Source organism: Carlito syrichta, unplaced genomic scaffold (genome assembly GCF_000164805.1).
Source record: "Carlito syrichta isolate Samal-C Ts95f unplaced genomic scaffold, Tarsius_syrichta-2.0.1 Scaffold307170, whole genome shotgun sequence".
NCBI lineage: Eukaryota > Metazoa > Chordata > Mammalia > Primates > Tarsiidae > Carlito > Carlito syrichta.
In genome coordinates this window covers 1,319,669-1,339,415 of record NW_007251266.1, presented here as the reverse complement: position 1 = coordinate 1,339,415, position 19,747 = coordinate 1,319,669, and the positions used below count along the sequence as shown (strand labels likewise).

At 31.7% G+C, this 19,747-nt stretch overlaps 1 protein-coding gene across 5 annotated transcripts in view; it reads right to left on the bottom strand.

Annotated features, from left to right (window-relative positions):
- The window catches only part of DPP10 (dipeptidyl peptidase like 10), a 579,521-nt gene that overhangs the window by 74,201 nt on the left and 485,573 nt on the right, over positions 1-19,747 (bottom strand). For 4 of the 5 annotated variants that reach the window (XM_021715500.1, XM_021715502.1, XM_021715501.1 and 1 more), the window contains 3 exons: positions 16,267-16,364; positions 10,010-10,133; positions 3,599-3,637 (listed from right to left, as the gene is read on the bottom strand). In XM_021715500.1, coding sequence (XP_021571175.1) covers positions 3,599-3,637; positions 10,010-10,133; positions 16,267-16,364 — 261 coding nt within the window. The remainder of the gene's footprint in view (positions 1-3,598; positions 3,638-10,009; positions 10,134-16,266; positions 16,365-19,747) is intronic. The other variant, XM_021715498.1, reaches the window with a different exon arrangement.

Here is a 19,747-nt window from a genome sequence, read left to right as displayed (position 1 = left end):
TCTATAATGTAAACCTTATGGAATAGGAATTTATTGCATTTTTCACTGCTCCATCTCCTATTCCTGGGACGGTGACAGTCATGTAAATTGAGTTCAATAAACATTTACTGACTTAATCAGTCAGTTAATAACTATATGCATACACTGGAGAGTCTAGTTTTAGCTTCATTTGTAAGAATATTCTCTGATAGCAATATAAACATAATATTTTCCTTTCTGCCTCATGGACACCCATGAGAATATAAAATAATATATGTAATAAATTTAAAACTCTGAAGTAATATACCATTCAAGTTTGGAAAAATTGCATAACTGGGCATATAATACATACTGACAAAATACTGAGAGAATCACATCTCTAGAGTCAATAATTCAATTTTTCCATCTGTTGCCCTTTTGGGATATTTCTAACTTGGGATTTCTTTGATTTGGAACAAACTTTCTGTCTTCATTTTTGTGCTAAATCTTACTCATTTTTTACTGAATATCATAAAAATATATCATTTCCAAATTTTCTTAGTTAGAAAATCTCTCCTCAGATATTCCAAAAAGTACACTATATTCTCTTCTATCATAGCTTCCAGTGCACCTTATTACATTGATGTATTAACCTCTTGGCTTCCTTCACTAGGCAATTAATAATTCAACTAAATTTTCAATTTTACTGTTTAGCTCTATCACCCAGAACAGCGTAGGTCCAACTCATAACTATTGAATCATGTAAACAATGGACAAAAATATTAGTTATAATAAACATCTATCTATGTATTTACCTATCTATCTATCTATCTATCTATCTATCTATCTATCTATCTATCTATCTATCTATCACAGCATCTACCACATTTACTCCAACATATTGGCTCTTCCCTAACTTGTCATTCTCTCCTTGTGCTTTGCTCAAAAGATAAATAGTTGTTTGCTTGTTTGTTTTTGTCTGCTACGGGAATATCTGAGCACTTTCCCATTAACACTGCCTCCTCCTCATTGTTGGTACCTTAAAAATGGTTCAGAAAAGGAACAGATGAGGGCTACAATCTCAATTTCAGACCTGGACTTAAAAGTCTTCACTTTACAACACCTGGTTATAAACATTCAGCTTCATACAAGTGAAGAAATGCAACTGCCTACTTTCACAAACTTAAGCATGATGTGCGTGTCAGTGAACTGGAGATACTGAACTCTATCCCTTGACCAAACTTGCTATATACCAGGTATTCCTACCGCAGATTCATTGAAAGCTAGGCCGAGCATGCCCACTTCTTTTGGACCTTCCTACTATCCAGAGAGTATGTAATGATTCTATTAAATTTCCAGTTATCTTAGAAATTTCTTCTTCTCACTAGATGAAAATCATGTTCATCCCTTAAAGTTAATCTCTTAAGTCTCATCTAAGTATTTAATAATATTCCCTTAGTGCTTCTGAAGAAAAAAATCAACTGTGATAAATAACCAAATGCATTTTCTTACAGAATATTTGCTAGCTGAATGCTTTGTTTTAAAAATGTTTTTATTAAACATTCATAAATTTATGATTTAGAATTTAGATAACATAATCTCAAAGGAGCACATATTATGTTGATGTATGTTAAACTATTATATATGTCACCCGGCAAGAAAGATGATAGCAAAACAAGTTTAATAATGCCAGACACTTTAGAATACAATAATACTCATTTTGTCATTGTTTTTCATTGTTTTTATTTTCAGTATCAAACTTAATTTTATGAGAATCCACTATTGGCTGTAAAACACTATTTTATTTTGCACATTGACTAAGATAAATAGTCTACATTAACAGATATTCATGCATATAGATATAGCTACACAGAATATATATATGAACATATTTCTGTGTTTATCTGTATTTATCTATCCTCTGTATTTATATATAAAGATATATTTAAAATATATCTGTATTTATCTGTCCTCTATTTTTGAGATAAATAAGATTGTCCTATTTATCATTTTTTATTTTTTTATTTATTCAACAAGTATTTATAGAGTTCTTCTTACACATTGGATTCTATACTAGGCATTTGGTTTGCAGTGGGAGCAAAAAATAAACATCCTGACTTTGTATTTTAGTAAAAAAAAATCATGAAAATATTTGTATAAGAATTACATAAAGATTACACTTGACTTTAAGAAAACTTTTACCGTTTGATGTGATTTGATTATGGTGGTGGGATAAGGTGACTTCTTAAGTAGATGATTTAAGCCGAGTTTTCAAAAAATGTATTTGCTTTCAACAAGAAAGTTTGATAGAGTTCTGTTGATAAGGAAGGGTACATGTGAGGGCCCTGTGCGTGTGGGGGGTCAACATAGCTAGAATGTAGAAAACAGGTTTAAGAATGATATGATCAAGAGCTGAAAAAGCTTCCAGTTTAATTCCTTGTGGCACATTTAGGAATGTTGTTCTTTGAGGGATGGAAAGAAGAGAGAAAAGTGAAAGTGAGAGTGAAAATATGATGAGGGTGATGGACGGTCAAATGTATATTTCAAAAAAAAAATCACGCAGCCATTCTGCGGTGTGAAGAACAGATTGGCAGGTGCCTGTGGGGTTGAGAGTTCACCAGTTAAAGAGAAATGGCTATACCTGTAGTGTGACCCTGGAGGATTTGTGAATTAAAGAACAGTGAACTGACCTGTGAGATCTTTGAAAGCAAAGTCAAAGTAAAGTCTATTTATATTAATCACATATACAGATAAGAATAAGAAAAATTTCAAGGACAACTCTTCGGTTAATGATTTTAATACCTAGGTGGATAATTATGTCATTGACTCTTTTGATATAAAGAAATAAGATCGAATAAAGAGAAATGTGTTCAGGCTAGACCTGGGGAGTGTGCAGATACTTTTATAGATTTAGGAGGAGACGCCAAACATAAATTTGGAGGTTACAGAGCTTATTGAAATGTCTGGGACAATGAATGTAGAGATCTTAATATATGACTAGTAATTGAAACCTAGATGTCTGAACCCTAGGGACATAATGCAAAATAAAAGAGGGCTATAAAGAACAAAACAAATCTAAGCCAAACAAAACATATTGCTTTCCCTTCACAAAAAGCAGTGACGGAGGTAATAGTAAAACAGATTCAGTTATATTTGCGTTTCCTTCTGAGTTGTCTATTATGAGACCATTTAATGGATATTGGTTTTTACTCTGTCATGTTCATCTCAGTTCCTTTATGTCACAAATTAGTAGTGTGAATTAGGATACATCTAACAAAAAAACCTGAATAATCTCCATATGACCAATTTGGGTGGAGGTTTGGTTAGTCTTTAAGGCAATGTGACAGTGTTGGTGGTGGTGGTCCTAACTTTTTCTCCTTTCACTATACTGATATAAAAGACCTGTAAACTGATTCTGGAAACTATTTTGCAATTTATGTCTCATTACAAAACAAAAGTAAACTTTTCATAAATGATATCATAGAAAGTCCATATTATACACATTTTAATAAGAAGGAATCACTTTGTCAAACCTAGCAAAGCCTAAAAGTCATACTCTATTACTCAGTTATCATATAATAAATGAGTGAATACTATGGTCAAAATGGCCACAATGTGACAGAGATCACCTATACCATACCTGTTTAGAGAGCCATGTATCTGATGTCATCTCATATTTCTGAAACAAAACAATTAAACACATGAAGCATCTCAAGACCAAAAATGAGCATATATCAATTTAACATTTTCTACATATTAGCTTAAGGCATTTTTTTTTTTTTTTTTTGTCTCTTAACTGGTGAAATACCATGAGCCATCCTATTGTCATTATTGATTTAAACAGAATGAATAAATAGAGGATTGGGATTAAATGATAATTTAATTATAAAGTCTTTTCTTTGGTGAACTCTTTCAGAATTCCCAGCAGTATGTCACCAGGGATACAAGATCATTTTCTAGCTCTGTTGATTACCTCATTCAAATTGCTTTGAACCACCAGACACTGTTTCTTTTCACCTCTAGGCATCATTGGGAAACAAAATTAAGTCCTTCAAAGGAACTGGGCAAACTGCCAGGAATAAAATTTAAAAGTGTACATTCTTTCAATATTCAATCCACTCATAATAATAGCCATTTTTTCTTATCAGTAGTACCTCAGTCTTAGAGTAAAAAAAAAAACATTTGAAATGACAAAATTATATATTAATTCAAAATAGTCTTGCAAATGATCAGAACTAAACTCATATGGCAAAAATCAAAATTAGACTAATTTAATCTCAAATAAAATTTGTGTTGGCAAAATAAGTTTTAGTAATACTTGTTTACATATATTGACATAAAATATATGATAGTTTTCTGAAAGAAATGATTCTATAATAAAAATATTCAAATCAACAATATATTAGGAACTTTTCTACATGCAGAGATACTCATTTCAAATTGATAGTAACTGATTTACAAGATTTGATACCACTTTAGCTTTTTAAATTCTTCTTATTATAATTGAACACATTATTTTTTCAGGGTATTTTTGTCAATAGATCTTTGCTTTATATAGGCATCAGCAAAATATCTAAATCATTCCTTGATTCTCTATTTTCACTTCAGTAATAGCCATTCTCAACATCTGTAAAACGTAGACATAAAATAGACACTAATGTCACTGCACCTTAGTACTACCAAATTTTGTTAGAACGCATGAAAGCCAAAAACATTGTGCACTATTGTTTCTCATTATTTTAATTAGCAGAAAGTAATATCTTTTAAATTCAATAAGTTGTCAAATCAATAATATGTAGGAATACTATATCTATTTTCCATTGAACCATTTAAATTTATCACTGCAGTTACATACCTGTAATGAAAATATTTAGGTTATCTTTATTTAGAGACTTTATCTGATTAACTAGAATATAAGTAGGCCACTCTTTAAATGACTCGGTAATCAGCTAAATAAGAAATCATCTGGAAAAATTTAACAAATGCATGGAGAAATTCTAATTCTTCTATAATCTAGCCTGATGAAAAAGAAAGAATGAGATAAATTTTCTAATAATGAAAATTCCATGCGAAGACCATCAGCCAAACCCAATCAGTAAGTGGTTCAATCAACTATCTCATTTCTAAGTCAATGTTTACCATTCCATTCACAGAGCAATTTCTGCCCCTTTATTTCTCTCTTTTACAGGCCATTAAAAAAAGGTGTTTTAAAAATATTCACATATTGTGAAATGCACAGATCTTAAGTATATAATGTGATGAATTTTGACAAATTTCTCCTGTCAAAATAGGGGGCCTTTATATCTACTCAAACCATTCCTTCATGCCACTTCCCAAAGTTCCTAACAAAACAACCACTCTTCTGATCTATTTTGCCACGGATTATATTTACTTGTGTTAGAAATTCAGGTAATGAAATAATTCGTTATGTTCACATAATGTACTCTTGAGTTTGAGGTTTCTTTTGCACCATGTGTATTTGAGATTCGCTTATATTATTGAGTGTATCTATATGCTGCTTCTATTCCTTTTTAAATTGTCAAGTAGAATTTCACTATATAGATATGCCTAACTTTTAAAAAAATCTATTCTCTGTTAATGAACAATTAAATAGTCTCCAGTTTTTGGCTATTGTAAATAAAGCTTCTCTAAAGATGCTTTTATAAATCCTTTGGTGGATATGTTTTTACTTCTTGTGCAAATACTTAGGAATGTAATTACTTAATATGTTTATATATTGTATTACATATATGTACTTATTTATATATAAACAGAAAAAATATATATGCCATGGTCACATATTTGTCACTTTATTTGAAACTGAAAAATCATCTTAATGTAATTGTATCATTTTACATTCCCATCAGCAAATAATGAAAATTATTGTTCTTTACATCCTTAAAAATCAGTGCTGTCACTTTTGTTTTTGTTTTAATTTAGTCTAACTCTAATTATAATTCTAATGATATGTAGTGCTATCTCAATATGATTTTAACTTATATTTCTGTAATTGCTAATGATGTTGAGTACTTTTTATGCATTTATTATCTCCCTATAGGTATATACTTACATGTTTTGATGTTTTTATTGGGTTGTCTTTTTATTATTGAGATGTAGAATTTATTCATGTATTTCTTTTCAGATACACATTTTGCAAAATCTGTGTTTTCTCCCAATTTGTGGTTTGCTTGTTTATTTTCTTAATAGTGCCTTTTAAAAAAGTTTCTCATTTTGATGATGTCTAATATGTTACTATTATTTTATTATTTGCAATTCTTTGTCAATGCAATATGGCGAAATTATATCCCATATTTTTCTCTAGAAGATTGATTGTGTGAGCATTCAATTTTAGGTTGTAATTTATTCTCAAATTGATTTTAGAATACAATATGAGAAATATGTCAAACATTTTTTTTTCCCCCATTGGAAGCCAATTATTCCAGCACCATTTTTATCCATTAAATTGCTTTGCCATCTACTTTGGAAATCAATCATATAAATGTAAGTTTATTTTCTGGAAACTATTCAATTCAGTTGACTTATTTTTGTGTTCTTATGTATTCACTACCATGTCTAAGTTTCTTGGACTTTCCAGTTATACTTGAAACCAGATATGCTCAAGGATTTTTATGTGTCTGTGTTCATGAGAGATATCAAATGTTCTCTCTTATAATTTCCTTTCTAGTTTTGCTTTCAGTATTATCCTTGTCATAAAATACATTGAAGAGTGCTCTTTCTTCACTTTCTGGGGAATGTAGCTATGACTTCATACACTCCTGTGCAAGAAGGTTGTGGTTTGAATGCTTGCTCTCCTGCAACCCATAAACTCATGTTGAAATTTAATTGCCATTGTAACCGTATTAAGTTGTGAGCCTTTTACAGGTGTTTGGGTCATGCATGAGGGTCTTTCTTTGCCACGGGAGTGAGTTCTTTATCATGGAACTGGGCTTCTTGTGAAAGTGTAAGCTCAGATGCCTTTCTTTTCCTTCTTCCTAGTTCTTTCTTTGCTCTTTTACTAAAATGATGCGCAAGAAGGCCCACAAAAGATGCCAGCCTCTCTCTTTTGGACTTTCCAGCCTGCAGAATCTTGAGTCAATAAATTTTTGTTCAGTAAGTTGTCATGACAGCGCAAAACAGAGTGAAACATAGAATGATATTATTCATTCCTTAATAATTAATGCAATGTATCATTAAATCCACCTGATTCTAGAGTTTATTTGTGGAAAGGTTTTTCATTATGAAGTCAATTTCTTTAGTTGGTGTAAAATTATTCAAATGTTCTTCCTCTTTGTATATTAATTTTGGTGATTTATTTACCTTTCATTTTTACTTAAAGCCACTTCTTCCTAGCCTCACCTTCCCAAAAACTTTCCAAGTCTCTAACATACACAATTTTACTCTTTACTTCTATCAGCTCAATTTACTTTATTTCACATGTTAGTAAGAACATGTGGAATTTATCTTTCTGCTGACTTACTTATTTTACCTAATATAATGTCCTCCAAGCTTATCCATGTTGCCATGAATGATAGATTTTATTCTTTCTTATGGATAAATAGTATTTCCAGCTTATTTTTTTCTTCTCAGGGCTTCAGTTTTAACTGTTTTTATTTCCTTTACTGCAATAGTGTGTAATCTGCCTGGCGCATCTTGTCAATTTTTTCATTTCAAATGTTGTATATTTTTTAGCTTCTGGAATTTAATTTTTCTGTTTTTAAAATTTGTATTTCTCCACTGAATTTTCTTTTCTTCTGTTTATTTATTAAGGATATTCAATTTGTAAGTTGTTAATTATATTTCTAATACATTTTATTATATACTTCAATTTATATGAATTGTAATAGCACTAGAATTAATATATTATGATAGAAATCAGAATGGTGGTTGCCTCTGGAAGTTGAGATTGATTGGAAAGGGGGCACAGAACCTCCCTTAAAATGTGCTGAATCTTGATGAGGTGTAGATTGTGGAATACATGTATATGTCAAAACTCATTTAATTGTATAGCTACGCATTTAAAATTTTTTCACTTTATTTTACACAAACCATACTTTAATTTTTAATTTTTAATTTTCTTTTGTTTTTTGACTTAGAGTCTAACCCTGTCGCCCAGACTGGAGTGCAGTGGCCGCTCCTGGCCACCGCAGCCTCGACCTGCTGGACTCCGGCGATCCTTCCACTCAGTCTTCCGAGTAGCCAGAATTACAGGCATGCGCTACCGCGCCCAGCTGATTTTTTTATTTATTGTAGAGATGAGGTCTCGCCAAGTTGCCCAGGCGGGTCTCGAATCCGTGGGCTCAGGCAATCCACTCACCTCAGCCTCCCAAAGGCGCGGGATTACAGGCTAATTTCTAATTAGCCCAGCTAATTTCTAATTAGCCCGGCTAATTTCTAATTTTCAATTGATATATAATAGCTGAACATGTTTATGAGGTGCATATGGCATTCTGACATACATATACAATATGTAATGACCAAATCAGAACATTTAAGATATCACCTTCAATATCTATCATTTCTAATAGTATTTAAAAATTATGTCTGCTAAATCCAATATTGCTGTCCTTTGTAGTTCTGATTCTACTGAATATTTTTGAGAGAAGTGAGCAGGTTATATCATCTCTTTCTCTACGTGGATAGTATATTTTGATTTTATAATTACTATTTCAAGTGGTATATTATTGAGGATCTTTTAAATTTTAGTTTTCCGTTTAAAAAGTTAAACTTTTTTAGTAGATAGCTAATTTATAGACAGAAAAACTTTAACCCTTCAGAATGTAGTTTAAACCTTACTGGAAGGGAGATAGTATCGCTCTACTTCTGATGCACTTTCTTTCTGAACTCTGAGTTGAATGTCCAGGGTTTTCAGTGAGATCTCTCCACTATTGCTGTTCAGAAATCCAAAGTCTCTAAACACTGTGCAATATACAGACCCTGCATTTTCCTAAAAAATTTCTAGCAGTTGTTTTCTCTAGGGAAATATGGGGGCATGTAATGTACATTCACAGCTAAGCATTGGGACACAGGCTTAAGGTATCCTCTGCATAGATTGCTAGATTCCTTCTCTGTACAGCTCCAACTTTTATAGTACATATCTGATAAATTCCAGTCACCACAATAGTCTCAAATTATGATTACCCTGCCTCCTTAGATGCCTGAGACTACTGTGCTTTGCTTAGATTCTATCTTCTTGCTTTATGGTCTCTAAAGTATTATCAATGAAGAGTAATAGCAAAGTTGATCTCCTTCATTTACTCTATTTCAGCAATTATGATCTCCTCTTTTTTGCCTGTATCTGGATACAGCTGTTTCATATACTTTCTACAGTTTTATAGTGGTCTACAGCAAAACGGTTAATCTTATTACATTTACGCCATCTTTTCCAGAGCAGAAGTTTGAAGATTTAGTTGTTAAATAATCTTGAAATCATTTACCAAAGTATCACGTGAATAATATAACAATTTAAACTGATATAATAATACTGCGACAATTTAAACTGTTTCTTCTATCAGGAACCTTAAAAATAAAACATTAACTCAATACAGAGTTTATAAAACCTGACTTTAGAAATTGAAATATCACCTACTTTCAAAACAGAGTAAAACAAGAATCATTTTCTTTTTTATCATTTTTACTTACTTTTAGAACAGAAACACTGTTCTTTTGTAAGACTAATCTGAACTACAGGAAAAAAGCTGAATAATTTTAAAGATAATAAGAAAGAAACTTCTTATATTCTTAAGTTAATCAAGGAGAAAATATAAAAATAAATCTTATATTTAAGAATGAAATTAATGTTGCATTGACTACCCTTTTTGCAGTATAATAATTCATTTCTTTTTCAAGAGCTCAGTTTGTTCTCTTCTGCTTATCATCTATATTGTCCACTTTGAGGTTTGGAAGCCTTATAGATTAAAGTATACATGCAATAAAATGATTCTTTTTTTTTCCTACAATTTTTGGAAGTTAAATACTTATTTCCTTATTCCCCTTTGCAAGGACACATAAAATATTTCATTTTAAGTAGAAAAGAAAAGTAAACGATACTCACTTTACTGCAAGCCCCAGTAGTGGTCTCACAGACTGTGAGAATGGAGATATTCTGAGGTCGGTTTAACCATCTGACCACCGTCTTGGTATTGCTTACCCATTTAACCATAGTGATATAGTATTCTCTAGTTTGGAAGGAAAATTAAAATTTGTGTTTAGAGCCAGACAATCTGTATAGTACCAATGATATACATTTGCCATTTTTATTCAAAGATAATTGAGCTATTATAAAAATGCTGCTTCATAGTAATTTACCTTTATGTGTATATACATATATTCTTTTTAAAATATGTACATTTATAAATACAAATATGTATGTATATGTATGTATTCATATCCATACATACATATATATAGAAATACATATACATACACATATATACAAATTAGAGAGTAAATTTGAGAGTGAATAATTTCCCAGAAAAGTAATTCTTGGAAAAATCAAAATAATCAGATGCTAGACACTTAAAACAATTTTTACTGATTAGTATTATATACTTGCAAAACAGTATACATTTTAAAGAAATAATATCTTTAATGTGTTTAAAAACACACAATCAATATCCAATTAATAGGCAAAAATTATTGGCTTAATAATTATGTCTGATGCATAACCTCCTTGTTTTATCACTTCATACATGGGGATGTTGTCTACCAAGGTATAAGTAGTTTGTTTTGGCCTTTGCCATTTGTGGAGTAAGGTCTGTCCAAATCTTACCATTTTTCGGTTACAATGTTGTTAGTTTTCTTATTTATTTAAAAGCGTTTAAAACAAAGATGGAATGAAACTAAAGCAAGTGAGGGGCTATTAAATTTTTGGTATGGTAAGGATGATAGTTAATGATGCCAGTGATGACCTCAAGGTGGTTGAAGAAGAAGAAAAGTTCATATACCTTCCTTAGGACACATTATAAGTCACAAAACTTCCAACCCATACACAACAAAATATAATGAACAATAATCATCACTTATGATAAAATATAATCATCAATAATCATCACATATGATAAAAAATTTTTCTAAAGACTTTCCCAATTTCGGAGTAGATGAGTTGCTTTAGAAATAGTTTGAAAAGTGACACCTTGACTATTGCATTAAAACTAATCTTACCAGTTTTTATATGACTTAGAAAAAATCACCTACAGAAGAAAAACTTTGTGATACAAATCACCTGTCTTTAGATACATCTGGGTTAGAGATTCAGCTACATGAATCATACATTTCTAACATTACTGAGAAGATACTGTTAGTCCGTCAAAGTGAGATGTTAGAAGAAGGGCAAGCATAACTTGTCATTCAATGAAGTCTGCTATATTTTCTTCAACAAACTCTTCAAGACATCTGGCAGCTTTCACAAACAGCTGAGCCCGCTTGAAAACTGACTATAAACTCAGTGAAATCAAAACATGGAGTGCTCTAAACAGAGTTAGCAACTGTAAATCAAATATGTAGCTGGCTTAGGTATAATCTTTGGCCATATCAGTGGGCCTTGTAACCCCACAAAGAACAATTTCCTGTTCACTTTCACTATGTGTGTTTAATCTGATTTATTTTGCATATGTTATCATAGTGAAAATTAAAAACCAGACAATACATGTATTAAACTTTAATAGATTTATCTAAAGAATTTAGCTTATAGAAAAAGGATAGTAAGTATTATAAATAATCAGGAAAAAGCGTGATGAATTCTGAAAATATACATTTCTGAATAATTGGTATAAATGCTGCTCAACATTGAAGTACAAAATTAATTTGAATATTGTAAACACCTAACCAGATGACAAAAATCAAGATGGTCCTATTTTTGGAAAAAATCTATAAAGAACTGATGTAACGTTGATTTTTCAAACTCAATCATATATTTGTCTCAATTAGCTAAAGTGAGTAATATTACATATTGTGTAAATTGAGATGAAAAATTAAACATGAATAATTTAAAAAATAAACAACGAAAAAACAAACAATCAGAATTTAAATATTTGTTTTGAGTTCTTTTTCATTTAAAGTGCCTTCAAATCAAACATTCCATGAACATCTTTGCAATGTCTTCACAGATATGATACATTATAGTTTTTACCTATAATGGCAAATCTTGATTTTAAAAAAGAATATAATGTTTGGAAAAACAGCTGACAGCCAACCAGTATAAATGTGGTGAAAACTGATTTTTAAAGGAATGTTAACTTAGATATAAAATTAAATGAATATTATTAATTTATAACCATATACTTATATTTCACTTTATTTAAATAATGTGACTATTGTGTATGTTTATACCTAATGTACCTTATGGTCACAAGCAAAATTTAATCTGATGTGAGATATCTTATTATATATTTAATTTATACTTTATTTACACCCAAGGATAACCTTGCACATGGTAACCACAATGTAAAGAGTGAAAGTTCTCCCCAAAATTGAATTTGTAAGGTCTTACAAGGTGGTCATTTCAAACCATTGAAATGTCTAGATTAAAGTGTTGAAAACAGCCACAATGGAAGTTAAACAAAGCATGGGACATAGGGAGAGAGGAAACATACATCTAACTATCTCTTTTTATATTCTTTCTTTCCTTGCCCCAGGATCCTAGGTGTACATCTCCCTATGATTCATATTGACTGAATCTGTTTGCTCTTACATATTCAGGTTTTTTTTAATGAGGGAGTAAGGAAGTGCCCTTACCTGGAATTGTAATACTCTTTGGCCTGTCTGCTGCAGATGTGGCTGTCCTCCTGGAACTTCATCTCATGAACACATTAGATCTGGTGTCTCACAACCAATGGCCAGCAGAAGTGTCCCTTTCTTATAACTGGTTTTCCTGCTTGTTCCTAGTCTCCATGGCTCTTGATTACCCAGGAAGTCCTCGAGGATCTGGTCCTCTTGAGCCACAGAGACAGAGACAAGCTAGTTAGAGGGATTGCACTCAAGTCAACAAAGACTTTCTATCAGCTGGGTGGTCTGGCACAGAAGATCTAATTGTTCACAAGAGTATGTGGAATGGAGGCCCCAGCATCACCAGCAGACAGGTCATGTTAGGGGTCATGCTCAAGTTTTCACTGACTTTCTAATTACTGTTTTGTGTTCAAAACATAATCTTTGTGCACATATAGTGACTTTGAGCTCATTCTATTCTAGATAATCCAGATTTCTGACCATAAGTGTATCGCAATGGCATTAATTACCAACTTACAGCTAGTGTCCTTCAAAGACTGCCGATTACTATGTATTACTTGTAGAAAGGATCATTCAGGACAATTTAATGAACACAAATGAATTTATTAATTATATTTTTCTTAGAAGGCACAAATATTCATTGGAAGAATAAAAGAAAAAGGCTAGACATACTTCAGTTAAATAGGAAGAGGAAGCATAACAGTGTCAAGCCCAGAGAAACATGAACCATATGACAGTGTTACATCATGACTAGAGAAAGATTTTCAATAAATAAAATAATGCTAAAGACACAGAGTAAGGAGAAACCAAAGGCAAATCACCACTTTTGCTCTTCAGAGGAAGCAGGTCTGAACATATATGACAATGTATCACTTCTTTGAAATAATTTGATTTATCTAATCTGTAAAAAATCAAACAACCCCCCCCAAAACCTGTGTGATTCATTATCATAAAATAAAATTTAACTAGAACTTGATCATGTACTTTAAATCTCACACAACTTTTCTAATAAAGGTATTAAGTACTTGCAATACCTTAAGCTCACAGTGCTACAATTTATAAAATGTTTCTTCCTCCCAAGATGAGATGACTCATCTAACTCCCACTGGTTCTAAGGGTACTCTAGAGGAGGCATTATCTTAGTTTCTACCATGCTAGGTTCTTTTCAGAATCAATATAGATGATGATTCAAATAAAGATAAAATAAATGATAATGAATATGAACTGAATTATTATTGAAGAAAAGTTTCAAGTTTCATTAGTTGTCTAAATGTGTTTGATAAAAGGTCTTTAATTGAATGAGACATAAGTGAACACATAAATAAAACAAATGAAGGGGGCACAAGGGTAGGAATAAGAAAAATAAATTATACCTTTATCTGGGTTATCTTATCCTTATACTTTATTTTCAACCATATAAGTTTATTGAAATTTATTTATTTTACAGTCTTTGTTAGAATATAAGTATCTGGTAGACAGGAAGGTCTAATGGGACTTTTTCTATAATGATAAACACTAGGTATTATAAATAAATAAACCAATCATCCAAATAAACAATCAAACAGACCAAAACAAATGACCTAAAACCTTCAATTCAAAACAAATTTTTCTTCTCTAGGGTGGGTGCCAGAGAATATAGCTTATAAAGTAGCTCAAGTCATAAAAGCACATCTTCTATATTTATCTTACTAATCTTCCTCTTTATATGGACATATATATTCAACTGTTATTCTTGTCACCATGGAGATTTTATTAGAGTGAAGAAATCTAAAAGATGGTCATACTTGAAGTTCAAGTGTGGTGGGAAAAAAGTATTAAAAAGGAAAAAAATATAGTTTGTAACTGTATTGTCAAATAGAATATGGTTCACTTTTTGACTGCCATTTTGCAGATAATCTAAAAGTTATAAAAACATTGTCAATGCTTAAATAACATAACAAAAAGTATACTACACATATAAATTATTATAAAATAAATTATCTAGCTATTACACTACTGAGTGTTTAGGTGGTTTTACTAATTATACAGTTAGTTATACTTTAAACACAACACAAACTTCAAAATAAAAGAGGGCATTTGATGAACCAAATAAGACAAGGGGGAATTATGCTACTATTTAATTTATATATATTTATACAAATAGGTAACAAAATCAAGGTCAGGAATCATGAGTTTCTATTGGAAAAAACACACAGATATTATAAATTAATATCCTTTGCAAATACTTTTTTTTAAAAGGGGAATTATTATTTTAAGACTAGAAAATCCAGTCCCTGAGAGAGGTAAAGTGACTTGTACAAGGAAATGCATGAAATGGTGGTAGACCTGTGACTCAACCATTTCTATTCTAGTTCCCTTTCCTCTTAATCAAGAGCATTAAACAAATCAGAGAAAAGGTGACAGTTAAGGACCAGATAAAATGTCAATAGCTTCCAAAATTCCTTAATTTACGACTAAATCACTTATAGCTGACAGATCAAGCTCAGAAACTAAAACTTTACTTTGGTCAATCCCATTGTATTCCATAGTGTCAATTCAGATGAACTTTTAAGATCTTCCATGTAACTTGATGGAAAAGGCCTTATCACATTTTCTACTTTTGTTACCGACTAGTTCTGAGTTTCTATCTCAACCAATTATTTTAAGTTCATTCTTTCCATCAGTTAAAGGAACAGTTTAAATTAGGTCAGTAAATGAAGGCCTCTGGTATAAGTATGCATCAATTTTTATTATCTTTCAAGTAGGAATAATTTCCACACATATCAGGTTGAACTATCTGTGAAAATCCCTATTTGGGATAATTCTTTCTAAATATGCTAATGAAACAGCAATTGAGTAAAATTTCGATTCAGGTATTGATTGTCAATATCATCAAAACAAACCTGAAACTTAGCCCCATAAAATTCAATATAGTATTCAACCATTGTTCTAAATTACCTGTTTTTCTTTAGGACTATGATAAACTTCTGAACAGCTGTAATAGTAGTTGAAAGGATCACCTTTGAAATTTTAAACCACTCTGGATTTCAAAATACACATAATTATTTGGCTAGTTGTACACTACTGAAGATTTTGCTAATTTAAAATTACGCTTCTGACACATACAATGTGTTTCTTTTCTCCCTGCTCAAAATTCTTAAATATGAAGGCTTCATATGTAGGATATTTTGAAACACAATCTCATTCCATTTCTCTGTCTGGAGAAAAAAGATGCTAGATAATTCTTGGCAAGCTGTGGGAAGAAAGTTAGAGAAACTCACAAGTTCCAGGGCGATTACAATATTTTTAAAAGCACCTTAAAACATGGATCAAATGTTTTCTTGAAGAAAATTCTATGGAAAATGATCCTTTGTTCCCATCTCTGTCACAATTCCAGCAAAAGACCTAACTCTCAGTCATTCTATGGTGGTGATAACAACTTTGAAACTAAATACTCCTTGGGAAGAGCCAGACACCAGAGATAACTTCATTCCTTGCTAATGGAGGTAACTACAGTTTTATTTTGTTGAGTTGATCACATCTCTCTCTAAATTGCAACAAAATAATAATTGGAGCAAAAATACAAGCAAAGCTGAAATTGCATACCTTGATTTAAAGCTGTCAGGTGGCATGAGTTCCAAAGTGTGAGTTGGTCCATATAGGTTTACAACATATAATCTTATTGTTGGGTTCACTTGACCTGCCTTTGAGAAAATGAAAATTGTAATGAAAGTATATTAAATTAGAATACATTGAGCAAAAAAAGAAAAGGAATTTTGATTCCTTTATTTTTGTGTTAGAGGAGGAAAAAGTTTAATTTCTCTGAAGTAGAAATGATTTTAAATTCAACAACTTGATTGCTTTCAATTGTTTTTGCAGATTGCTACTTCTCAAGAATTTTCGTCAGACAATTAAAGGTGATAGAAAATCATGATGACTTTATTCATTAGGCGGTGCGACTGTGTTCTCTCACGAGAATGGCACCAGAAGGGCTGGCTGTACAAAACAACTAGTAGATCAAGCCGTTCCTGACATTATAGGATATGAAATGCAATAGGAAAAGGGTTTGGCTAATTCAAAAAAGTAAAACAGGAAAGACGAAGGGAGGGAGGGAGAGAAGAAGGCAGGCAGGCTGTCCAGTCCAGGTACCACATGCTTAAAATTCCACAGAACTGAATGTATTCCATCACATTAATCTCCCTGGCTTTTCTTTTAAACACGACTAATTACTAAATGGATGACTTATTTGCATAATTAACCCTTGGAAGGCAGGCAACGGGCAGACAGCCCTCACTGAGTATCTGGCGTGTAGAGATGAAAGGCAGTGGGTAAAGAGATGCAATTTGAGTTCAGTGAATACAATTTTATCAAATAAACAATAGTGTGCACAGCATTTGGTATGTTTCTGGCACACAGTATATACTAATGGCATTACATGAATTTTCTCATTAAATATTCCTACTACAGCCTAAGATATGGCATTTCCGTGATCGTTTTCAGATTAAAGTGGAGAAGCTAAACAAACTATTCAAGGTGAAATATCTAATAACCAGGAAAGTTGGTTCTTAAACCCAGGATGTTCTTAACTGTAATGCTGCAGTTGTGCTTTCAGTTCATTCGCATGCGATGATCTTCAAAAATTTTCTAAATACACTGTGAGTAATGAAGGGGTAGGAATGGAAACTATCACCAACATATCTCAAGCAATTTGAATGAATAAATGAATGAAAGAATGTTCACATGAATAAATTATGTACCAAATGAGTTGATTGCTTGTGGCCTAATTTGTTTCTAAATGCGAACTATTATCCTTATGACATGGCTGATACTTAAAAAGAAGATTATATGAGATATACAGAGGAGAAGAAAAAAATTGAAAGTGAGTTGACTTAAAAGATCTGACAAAAATTTAAAGGGAATGATAAAACTGACTTAAAGATGACAACGATTCATGTTCAAGAAATTGGTACTGACAAAGCCCAGAGTTAAATCAGGACAAGAGCAACATAATGCATTCCAACAATAATCAGCAAGACCTCTTCAAGGACTATTTTGTTAGATTTCCAAGAGACTAGCACATCTGTGTGAATGCATCATACACAGGTCAGAATTCTCGAGCTAAATAAAAAAAGTCAGGATAGAATTTCAAAAGAGAAATGAGGTGACTATTAACAGAGATTATGGAAATGTTTCATAGTTTCATACAGTAAAGTGCATCGTGGATGATAAGCTATGAGCCTGCCTCACACAGAAGGCTTTGGTCTCAGCATTTATAAATCACTTCATTGCTCCCAAACCCTCTAGTGCCTGGGCACATCTGTTAGGCAACTTAGCATTCTATGACTCCTAGGCACTCTCTTTCACATCACTCTTGCTTTAATTTAGTTGTGATATTCCATTCTGAGAATATTGTATTTATCCATTTAATTTTTTAGTCTGACTATTTCTCTAACTGGATCAAGTATATTAATATGTATAGCTGGATGAGCAGTGCCATTTGAAATGTTGTTTCTGGGCCAGTAGCATCAATCAGCAACACCTGAAACCTTAGAAACACAAATTCATGGGCTCTACCTCAGACTTAAATTCAGGCACACAGAATCAGACTCTCTGGATGGGGGTCTACAAATCTGCCGGGGTTTTAACAAGATTTTCATATAATTAGTATGCAAATTTTGATAAACATACTGATATATATCTCTATCCTTCTCTAACATTTTCTCTAATCTAGCTATCGATTGATCTATCATCTGGTATAGCTCAGTGGTTGTCAGGGGTTTGTTAGCTCACATCAGAATCATTCCGAAGGTTTGGAGAAGTTGTTAAACCATTGACTGCTGAATAAAAACCATCTCAACATAAGGCTAGTAACCCTAGTGCTGGTGAAAAAACAAACAAACATGCATTTTGAAAATTGGTTGAGCTTAATGTGTAAGTTAGAGAAATCAGAGTCCAAATTTTGACTCTGTCATTTGCTTAATATGGCCTATGAACAGATATTACAGACTCTCACATTCTATTTTATTAAAAAAATGAGAAAAACCCTTTCAGAGAATATGTCATGAGTCAGAAGTTTTGAATTGAACAAGATTTCCTGAGTGTAGATAAAATTATCTCATTGTTTTGTGTAAGACTAATAAAAAGAGATGACTTCTATAAAGAGTCTAAAATAGATTACGGTAGCAAATTAAAATGATAATCATTGTTACAACACTAAAACTTCTTTTCTAGTTAGTGAAAAATTATGCTTATATTTTTTATCATTTAATACACTGGTTATAGCAAAAGGGAAATTAAATTATACTTGATCATTCTGTGACTCTTAACAATTATGCATACTTTTATGACACTGTTAAGATCATATTAGTTATTATCATATATTTAAGGGCATTTTCTTTGTATCAGTGGCACTATGAGCTTATACTTATATATGGGATTGTTGATGTCTCAACTGGCTTTTCTATTAATACAAATGAAAAGTTATGCACAAAAGTGGCCAGTTTTCAGACAAAATTCAGTTTGGCACTTTACACTCTCAGATTTTTAACATTCCATGCAGTTTTGAAATTAAGCATATATTACAAGTTAAATTGCACTTTTTAATATTTGAATCATTTCAGGAGTTTCCAAATTAGAAAGTTCCTCTATTTTTCTTTTTAGTCACATTTGCCACAAAGACTGCAAATCCACAGAATTCCTTCCTCTATGATTCTGAAACAGACCTTTCAATAATAATTAACCTTATTTTCCTGGCAACTAAATTGTCATTAAACAAGATAATGTTTTAATTAAAAAGATTAACCTGAGGTTACTGGGATATAACTGTGCATATCTTTTGTGCTGAATTGCTAATGATAGGGTATTTTATAAGTTCTGAATCATGCTGAATTAAGTAAAATACAAATATATGTTTACTGTATTTCATTACTAAATCTGAACACATTGTGTTTGCTGTATTCATTTGAATATAATTTAATTTAAAGCACAATTTAGGATGAACTCTGTGTTACTTCAATTTCTAAAGTAGCACTTTTCAAAAGTTTATTGCATAAGTAAGAGCAATTCCAAACAATACATCTTCTATGGG